Below are 10,212 nucleotides of genomic sequence, written 5' to 3'. Positions count from 1 at the left end.
CGTCAGGGCGTGGCGTGGCGCTGCCACAATCGTGCGGCATGCTCAGGTGAACGTCGGCAGACGAAGATAAATGGCAATGTTCTGGCCAATAAGGAGAGCCTGGCCGCCAGCGAATGTTATAATAACGAAATTATCAGGAAAATAGCGCGAAATGGTGTAAGAGAGAGCAAGATGAGAGAGACAAAGAGAGAGAGGAATGGGAGCGAGCAGAGATCAGACAGAGGGCAAATAATCCCCCCCTCAAGTATTAACGAAAAATCACTCGAGTTCTCACCAAGCAATTCTACCGATGATACAAAGAATAATCATCACAGCAGCCTTCGAGGCCAAAGCAGACTATCGAGTGCGCTTCCTCGTTTTAAAAATCCTGTTTTACTAACGCCTCGTCGGTTGAGAGGTTTACATCGGTTTTTTCCGAAGGCGGCAACGAACAGCCGCGCGTTATTGTGTGTGTGTGTGTGGGGGGGGGGGTGATTTAACGCTGTACGCACTCGCCGAAAACTCAGAAACACGCTAATCCGTCCCCGGACCACGCGGGGGGACACTCGAAGGACCCCACACACAACGCGAAGAGGAGGAAGCCAGGAAAACCCGAAACGCAACGAGTGGCAGTTATTTCTTTAGTTTTTCGCTCGTGCTAGGCTACCGGCGAAAGTGTTGATACCTCATTTCGCCCGCTTAGGAAGCAATGTACCGTATGGGGACGAGAGTCGTGCGGAAGCTGAATACAGATAAATGGTGAAAGGTGACTAAACGCTATTCCCACAAGTACACGCACGGGCTAGTTTCCATAGTAACTTAATTCGGACGCTGATGGCGTCAGATCAATAGGCAGGGTTTAAGTGAAAGGTTTGCAGCCGTTGCGTTGGTGGACATGATTTAGATTAGGATTAACAAACCCAGCAATCAGCAGTTAGCACAGTAGCAAGCAGTAGCAGCAAGAGTAAGCAGCAACAGCCAGCAGTAACAACAGCAGTAGTAGCAGCCAAGCCCAGTAGCAAGCAACCGTAGCAGCGAACCATCAAGTACAGCGCGCAGTAGTAGCAGCACCGATCACACACCACCACCAGCAAGCAGCATCCGACCACCACCACCAGCAGCAGCAGTAGCACAGCCAGCAGCAGCAGCAGCAGCAGCAAGCAGCAGCAGCAGTACCAACCAACCACCACCACTACCACCACCACCGCAACCAGCCAGCCAGCAGCAGCAAGAGCAGCACCACCAGCAACAGCCAGCCACCACCACCCGGACTACCAGACCGAGCCAGCAGCAGCAGTAGTCATAGTAAGTAGCAGAGAGCAGCAAGCAGCATAGCAGCATGCACGCAGTGCAGCAGCAGCAGGCAGAGCAGTAGTAGCAGCAGCAGCAATCAGCAGTTAAACACAGCAGCAGCGCAGCAGTAATAGCAGCATCAGGCCAGCAGCAGGCAGCAGCAGCCGCAGCAGCAGTAGTAAGTAGCAGCAGCAGCATCAGCAGCTTTAAACAACAGCAGCATGCTCACAGCAGTGAAGTCAGCAGCAGCAGCCAATCAGCAGCTTAAAACAACAGCAGCCAGCAGCAGCAGGCAGTAGAAGCAGCAGCATCAGCACGCTTAAACAGCAGCAGCGGCAAAGTCCGTGTTTGTTTGGATTGCTCGCAAGCCCCTCCCCTCCCACCCCCCTCTCCGCTGCCGCTAATCACCCTTCCTCTCCCGTCCCTCCCCCCCTCACGCGCTCTCTCCCCCCTACCCGCGCTCTCATGCCCCCTCACCGACGCTCTGCTCTCATTCTGGCCACGACGGCCGGAACAACCGTTATTTTCGGCCTTATGCTTATTATTTCTATGGAATAAGCCGGTGTTAGGGTGCTTGTAGGTACAGCAGCCACTCCCTGGTCACCTATAGATGACCACCGTTAAGTCGACATTATTTTTCGGTCCGTATTCGGTGTTTTATTGGCACGAGAGCGTCATCCAGTCGCTGACAGTTAACACAAAGGCAGACCACCCTACAAGTTGCTAACCATTAAAATACACCGATGAGAAATCTGAGTGTCTTCATAGTTCGTTGTGGTAATCCTAGGGCTGTTGGCTAAACATATGGCGAGACCAGGAGGGCCACGTTACGGGGAGTACACGCAGGGAGCGACGGGGGGGTGGAGGTGGGGTGAGTAGGGGTGGGCGTGGGGGAGCTGTGATGTTATTTTTAAACTAACGTCAAATACGTCAGAGAGGGACACGAGAGAGAGAGAAGCAGGAGAGAGAAGAGACGAGAGCGCGACGACCGAACAAAACAGAGAGGGGATGAGGAGAGAGCGAGAGAGAGAGAGAGAGAGAGGAGAAGAGAGGAGAGAGAGAGAGAGAGAGAGAGAGCGCGCCGAGGAGACGAGAGAGACAGAGACAGGACGAGAGAGAGACATGACAGAGCGGAGATAAATAGTATTAGAGACAGAGAGAGAGAGAGAGAGAGAGAGAGAGAGAGAGGCGAGAGAGAGAGAGAGACGAGAGAGAGAGAGAGAGAGAGAGAGAGAAGAGTGAGAGACGGAGAGAGAGAGACGAGACAGACACACAACACCATAAACGACATAAGTCTTGTTGATATTCTCATATTCGTGCCTATGAGCGTTGAATAGATGCGCGCGTGAGCTGTAAAGGATGGGTACATACAAGCATGGAGCAGACTCCTCACCTCACTGCCCATGCCATCTATTTACTCTGTCATAGTGCTGTGCAGGTCTATAACCCCTCTTCGTGTTTTAACTGCACCGTCTTGCGCACAAATTATGTTAGACTGTGGTTCGCGCAGGGCGATGAGTGACAGATACTACTTTTCGGGGTAATTTGCACACAGGCGGTTAATACCACTCTTCGCGCAGAGCGTCACATACGACACAAATACCATCGGTGCTTGTGGTGTTTCTGTGAAAACCGTCATTTGCCTACTTTTCTAGAAAAATAGCCGGTTCGCACCGCACGCACAGCACGCACGCACGCAAGCAGGCAGGCAGGCAGGTAAGTACGGCAGGCACCACAGCTAGACCAGGTACGGTAGGTAGGTAGGCAGGCACACACGTAGACAGGTAGGTAGGTAGGTAAGTAGCAGGCGCTACGTATGCACCACCGCGCAGGCCAGAAGTAGTAGGTGGAGGCACGACGCACGCAGACAGGTAGCACGGGCACGCACCGCGACGCGCACAATGCACGACACATTCCATCAGGTAAATATCAATTAGCAGCGACTGCAGCTGACAGACGCGAGATATTAATTTATAAGTTGCTCCGCGGGCGCAACCTGTATCTGGTCCAAGACATCACTTAACGATTACTTTTTGCGTGACCTTGCTTAGACACAAATGAATGTCATCAGACATTGTCGCGACTGTTACCGCCCCCCATGTCTCTCACATAACCACTACACACACACACGACACACCACACACACACACACACACACACAACACACACACACACACACACCAGCACACACACCACACACAGACACACAGCGACCACGCGCACGACATAGACATTCAGGACTGTGACCGCCCCGATGTCTGCTCACATTTTACACACAGCACGCACGCGCGCGCAGCGGCCGCACAACACACACACACAACCACACACAGCGCGCGCACACAGCACACACACACACACAAGCACACACACACGCCGCGCGCGCGCCACACACACATACACCACACATACACACACAACACACATTCACAACACAGCACACCACAACATCAGACATGTCAGGACTGTTTACGCACCCCATGTACTCTCACATACATACACCACACACACACACACACACACACACACACACACGCGCACACACACGGACACACCACTACACACACACACACACACACACAACACATACACACACACGCACCACATCAGACATGTCAGCACTGTTACGCGCCCCCAATGTCTCTCTCATGACATCACGCACACACACACACACACACGCACAACACACGCCCACACGGCACACACAAGCACACCACACACACACACACTGCACGCACATCAGAACATGTCAGGACTGTTACCGCCCCCCATGTCTCTCACATCACACCACACGCACGCACGCGCGCGGCCGCGCACACACACACACAACAGCACACACACACACACACACACACACACACACACACACACACAAATATATAATAAATATGTCTTGGCCAGACAGTATGTGGTGTTATATAACTATATATATATATATATATATATATATATATACATTCATATATATATATATATATAATAGTATGGGTATATGCGCAAAAGTAATTCTTGTCCTTCTCCTAAACTCGCGACCCTAACCCCAACCCCACACCCAACCCTAAGACTAGCTGCCTCGTCTGTTATATACTCTCTCACTGTGGTCTGCTTGCCTTCGCAGTGTCACCAAACCACGCTGGCCGCGGTCACCTCGGCATGACGATGTGTCACCACTGACCAGGTGTAGTCCCGCTGCAAGGCCTTTGGTCTGGAGCTCAGTTCTCACCTCGTATTGACCTCACCTACTGCCCGCCTACGACTGCCACCGGAGGGCGCTGGACGAGCCGCCAGGCATGGTCATCGCGCCGGCCGTCGGCTTGCGCGCCATTCATATTGGTGAGTATAGTGGTAAGCGCCACCTGGTGTCAGCAGCGAGAGTCAGCCATTTGGTCGGGAACACGTTGAGAAATGTAAATCCGCAATGTAAATCTTGCTAGAATGTTAAATTGCTAAAATGTAACTCATAGAATGTAAATCCTGATTGTAACTATTAAAATGTAGCTCTTAAGAATGGATATCTGAATGTAACTCCTACGAATTGTAAATAATGTAGAAATCCTGATGTAAGCTCCTAGAATGTAAATAATGTATAATCCTGAAATGTAACTCCTAGAATGTAAATACATGCCTGGATGAACTCCTAATGCAAATTTAATCTGATGTAACTCCTAGAATGTAAAATAATGTAAATCCTTGATGTAACTCCTAGAATGCTAAAATAATGTAAATCCTGAATGTTAACTCCTAGAATGTAAATAATCGTAAATCCTGAATGTAACTCCCTAGATGTAAATAAATGTAAATCTGAATGTAACTCCCTAGAATGTAAATAAATGTTAAATCCTGAAATGTAACTCCTAGAATGTAAATAATGTAAATCCTGAAGTGAACATCCTAGAATTAATTAATCCGAATGTCTAAGATGAAATCTAATGTATATAAAATGTCACACTCTTAGACATGTAAATCCTGAATGTAACTCCTAGAAGTGTAAATCCCTGATGTAACTATTAAAATTGTAACCTTAGAAGTAAATCCTGAATGTAACTCCTAGATATGTAAATAATGTAAATCCTGAATGTAACTCCTAGATATGTAATATAATGTAAATCCTGAATGTAACTCCCTAGAATGATAATAATGTAAATCTGAATGTAATTCCTAGAATGTAAATAATGTAAATCCTGAATGTAACTCCTAGAATGTAAATAGAAAATCCTGAATGTAAACTCCTAGAATTTAAATAATGTAATCCCTAAATGTAACTCATAAGAATGTAAATCCTGAATGTAACTATTAAAATGTAACTCTTAGAATGTAAATTCTGAATTGTAACTCCTAGAATGTAAAAATAATGTAAATCCTGAAGTAACTCCTAGAATGTAAATAATGTAAATCCTGAATGTAACTCATAGAAATGTAAATCCTGAATGTAACTATTAAAATGTAACTTCTTAGAATGTAAATCCTGAATGTAAACTCCTAGAGATGTAATCCTGAATGTAACTATTAAAATGTAACTCTTAGAATGTAAATCCTGAACTGTAACTCCTAGAATGTAAATCCTGAAGTAACTATAAAATGTAACTCTTAGAATCGTAAATCCTGAATGTAACTCCTAGAATGTAAATAATGTAAATCCTGAATGTAACTCCTTAGAATGTAAATAATGTAAATCCTGAATGTAACTCCTAGAATGTAAATAATGTAAAATCCTGAATGTAACTCCATTAGAATGTAAATAATGTAATCCTGAATGTAACTCCAGAATGTAAATAATGTAAATCCTGAATGTACTCCTAAGAATGTGAATAATGTAAATCCTGAATGTAACTCCTAGAATTAAATAATGTAAATCCTGAATGAACTCCTAGAATGTAAATAATGTAAATCCTGAATGTAACTCCTAGAATGTAAATATGTAAAGCCTGGATGTAACTCCTTAGAATGTAAATCAGGCTATAGTTTCACCTCCGTATGAGATGACGATTAGATAGAATAGGTTTAATTTAGGTTTACATTGTAACATGTGATCTGCGCATGCGCGTTTGCGTAGCTGAAAAACACCGTAACGGATTTTGACCGCTTGATTTATATCCTTCTTTCGTTTTCGCCTTCTCCCACTCTCTCCCTCTTTCCACTCTTTTTTTCTCTCTCTCTGTCTCTCTTCATGTTCGCTCTCTTGTCTCTTTTTGTGTACCAACCACTCTCTCTCTCTCTCTCTCTCTCTCTCCTCTCTCTCTCTCTCTCTCTCTCTCTCTCTCTCTCTCTCTCTCTCTCTCTCTCTCTCGCTCTCTCTCTCTCTCTCCTCGCTCTCCTCTCTCTCCTCTCTTCTCTCTCTCTCTCTCTCTCTCGCTCTCTCTCTCTCTCTCTCTCTCTCGTATATATATATATATATAATATATATATATATATAATTATATACATATAAATATTTAATATATATATATTTCCCTGCTGTGAACTGCCGCGAATTAATTTTGCGTTTCTACTTTCCTCCCTTCCTGCCCTCTGCCGATCCTTCCCTCCTCCTCTCCCTCTTTCTCTCGTTCACCCTTTCTCACTCTTTAACTTCACCTCCTCTCCGTTATCCCTCCTTCACTCTTTCTCTCTCTCTCTCCCTACAGGTTCCGCTCACTGGCGTGGCATCAAACCCGGCCAGTCGTGTCGTTCGGCCCAGCTTTCGTAATGAGTTCGTGGAAAAACCACTGGGTGAGCTCTAAACCACTGTCACGCAAGCTGACTACCCAATTAACGAATCTCGTACATCTTTAAACTTGCTTAGTTTACTTTGAGTACAATAAGCAGCTCACGGGTACGGCTTACGAGAGGTGGGGGTAGTAGGCTGCCACACTGCGTAAACGAGATCAGTGTTGCGTAACGTTACAGCGGTGGAATAAGTCTGTGGAGATAAGACTAATGATTACTAATGTTCGCTTACCGTACGGATATATTATGTAGCTGAGATTCTGCTCACGTGCCATTAATGCTGATACGGTCTATGTCCCCCAGGGTACTGCCGAACTACCCTGAGTACGGTCCGCGTATAGCGGAACGTACCTGGTAACTATCTAGCTGATATGGTTAGGGTTAGTGTTACGGTTAGGTTTAGGGTTAGAGTTAGGGTTAGGGTTAAGGTTATGGTTAGGGTTAGGGAGTAGGCGTAGGCGACTCCCTAGACTCGCGTTAGTGGAGTAGGCGAGGTACGGTCCAGCATATTAGATAGTAGTATTAGTACCAGGGGTATGTTCCGGTATACCGGACCGTACCCAGGTACGTTCCGGCAGTACCCAGGGGACATAGACCCTATCAGCGCCATTAATAATGCTTAGCTGGGAACGGTTTGACGTTTCCTGGTGGATTTATGCGGATCGGTCGTTTCACATTGTTGTTCGCGCCGATTGTCCGTGTGCGTTTGACACACACGCGCGCTGCTCCTCTCTCTCTCCACACACACACACACGCACACGGCACACACGCGCGCACATACACACACACGCACGTGCGGGCACACACATACCTAGTACCTACACAAACACACACAGACACACACACACGTGCGCGCGCTCAAAACACACATCACACGGATGACACACACACACACACACACACACACACACACACACACACACACACCCACGCGGCCCCCACTCTTCTCACCACTCCGCTACTGCTGTGTCTTCAGGTTTACTGGGCAGGACCTATGGGCGGAGCCTTTCTTGCTGGCCTCGTATACGAGCTGCTGTTCGATCCAAAGAGGAACTTCAAGAACACCGATGACTTGCTGAAGGAGTCAGACAGAGGTAAACGCGAGATAACTAGGACATTATTCAATCACAACTTCAATTGTTTCACATCTCATTATTCAAGCAGGAAGGGCACTGCCCTCTGGCGGGGTTCGCCGATGTGTTTTGCATACTAGTTAGCAGAGCGCGATGGACACGTAGCGCCCTCTAGTGGTCTCACCTACTAAACGTCATGTAAGGCCGCGCGACACACAAGATGGCGCGCCGCGTGTGCTACAGCTGGCTCCCTCTAGTGGTCTCACCAATCATCACGATAACTTTGCGCGCGCGTTCTCGGTCGCCGCGCACACTAACGCCCTCTAGCATGAGCGCACACTAACGCCCTCTAGCATGAGCGCACACTAACGCCCTCTAGCATGAGCGCACACTAACGCCCTCTAGCATGAGCGCACACTAACGCCCTCTAGCATGAGCGCACACTAACGCCCTCTAGCATGAGCGCACCTGCTAACGCTTCTAAACTCTTCAACGCTTTCTTTTCCTTTTCTCTAAATTTCTCTTTTTGACGCCTCCACTCTGACGCTTTCTCTTTTTCTCTTCATCTTTTTTTTTGACGCAACTCTCGCTGCAATTCTCTCTGACGCCATTTCTTCTCGATCTTTACAGACGCACTGGCGGCGGCGGCGGCGAAGAACGTGAACTACATGCGGCGCAGTCACAGCGCTCAGTCACACGCCACCGTCAGCACGCTCATGCAGCCGGCGTCTGCCACGAGCACGATGCAGCGTCTGCGCACGTTCGAGCGCTACGGACGCGACAACATCGCCTACGACGCCGCCAGCGTCTGCCCGAGCAACATCGAACTCGCCGAGGCGATGACGCCGCGTGGCGGCGCCACCGGCGACCTCGCCGCGGACGAGGACAGCCGCAGCGGTTGCCATAGCAGCGCGTATTCGAGCTCGAGCGGCGTCTGCGTGTAGCGCCACCTGCCGGCCGCCGCGGGAGTTAGTGCGGCGACGTCGATGTCCCGGGGCGAGCGGCGTTTGCGTGTGGCGCCACCTGTAGGCTACTGCGCGAGTTGCCGCGATGACGTCGATGCGTGGGCAAGCGGCGTCTACGTGTAGCGCCACCTGTGTGCCGCATCGTGAACTAACAGTTGCGTATTTGCTGAGAATAATATGTATACTCATACGCTCATCAGCGTCCAACCTAGCTAGGAAGACATTTACCTGTGCCGCAAGCTTTCCCAGCTGTAGGCATTAATGTCGATCTGTGTTTACCCGAGGTAGCTTTGCCAGTGCACGGTCTCAACCTGACCCAACGGGGCAGTGTACACAGATTTCCAGTGTCCGTGTATGTTGGCTATATGCTGCCATGCTACCTGCTTAGCATATCTGTGAATATTACATCGAGCAAGGCAGGGAATTGCAGGCCTGCGGAAATGTATAATAAGAATGAGTGCATTTTACCTGAATTTATATTTAATTGAATTTTATTTCGGCTTGTGAAGACGCGTGAGTGGTTTTATTAAAGTTAGCCGTTGCCTAAATATTTGATGTTTAATATGTTATAAATATTAAAGGTTAAATATAGTCAATATTTCCTTCACGTAATAGTTACAGTCGTGTTACACATAACCTATATTGTAATTATATAACAGTTATATAATAGTTACAGTCGTGTTACACATAACCTATATTGTAATTATATAACAGTTATATTACCGGAATAAAATTTCCAGTATTGTAAATATAAATGCCGAAATCTGCTGTTCTTGCCTATCATGTGTTATTACGCGTTCTAAATTACTCTGCGTGACCTTCAGCTCCCGATGGACTAACAATCGCAATTATCCCTAAAAACCATCCGCGTGTTTTTTTCCTCCTCCGTGCAATGCCGATTGACAGACGTGAATAGTGGAGTAACAGAGTAAGTGCTCGTAACAACATGATGGCAGTGTAAATACTAGTGGACACGTAAACACATGCGTTACAACATGCCGCGTCCTTCGTCATCACCTGACAACGCTGTCAGCCAATCAGCGCGCGCGTGCACGGTTTACGCGGGACCCGGTATGTGGCAGGCGCCCGCGCGCGATTCGTGTTCATCAAACCATAGATATACACACACACACACATGCACACACGCGCGCGCGCACACACACACACACACACACACACACACACACACACACACACAC

General features: G+C 47.8%; 1 protein-coding gene across 1 annotated transcript; it reads left to right on the top strand.

Annotated features, from left to right (window-relative positions):
* The first annotated feature begins 6,914 nt into the window (after positions 1–6,914).
* Positions 6,915–9,766, top strand: LOC106817020 (aquaporin-4-like). Its single transcript, XM_014821665.1, has 3 exons — positions 6,915–6,978; positions 7,952–8,069; positions 8,679–9,766. The coding sequence occupies exons 1-3, from the start codon at positions 6,955–6,957 to the stop codon at positions 8,990–8,992; spliced, it is 456 nt and encodes a 151-aa protein (XP_014677151.1). The 5' UTR covers positions 6,915–6,954; the 3' UTR covers positions 8,993–9,766.
* The last annotated feature ends 446 nt before the right edge of the window (positions 9,767–10,212 follow it).

The sequence above is a fragment of the Priapulus caudatus genome, unplaced genomic scaffold (assembly GCF_000485595.1).
Source record: "Priapulus caudatus unplaced genomic scaffold, Priapulus_caudatus-5.0.1 Scaffold1567, whole genome shotgun sequence".
Lineage (NCBI taxonomy): Eukaryota > Metazoa > Priapulida > Priapulimorpha > Priapulimorphida > Priapulidae > Priapulus > Priapulus caudatus.
This window is presented reverse-complemented; position numbering and strand designations above follow the sequence as displayed.

What these genes read in the sequence shown, in the direction of transcription:
- LOC106817020 (XM_014821665.1), top strand. Translation starts at nt 6,955, where the DNA reads ATGAGTTCGTGGAAAAACCACTGG. An exon ending in GTTCGTGGAAAAACCACTGG is followed by an intron (nt 6,979 to 7,951) that starts GTGAGCTCTAAA and finishes CTGTGTCTTCAG; the next exon opens with GTTTACTGGGCAGGACCTAT. An exon ending in GCTGAAGGAGTCAGACAGAG is followed by an intron (nt 8,070 to 8,678) that starts GTAAACGCGAGA and finishes CGATCTTTACAG; the next exon opens with ACGCACTGGCGGCGGCGGCG.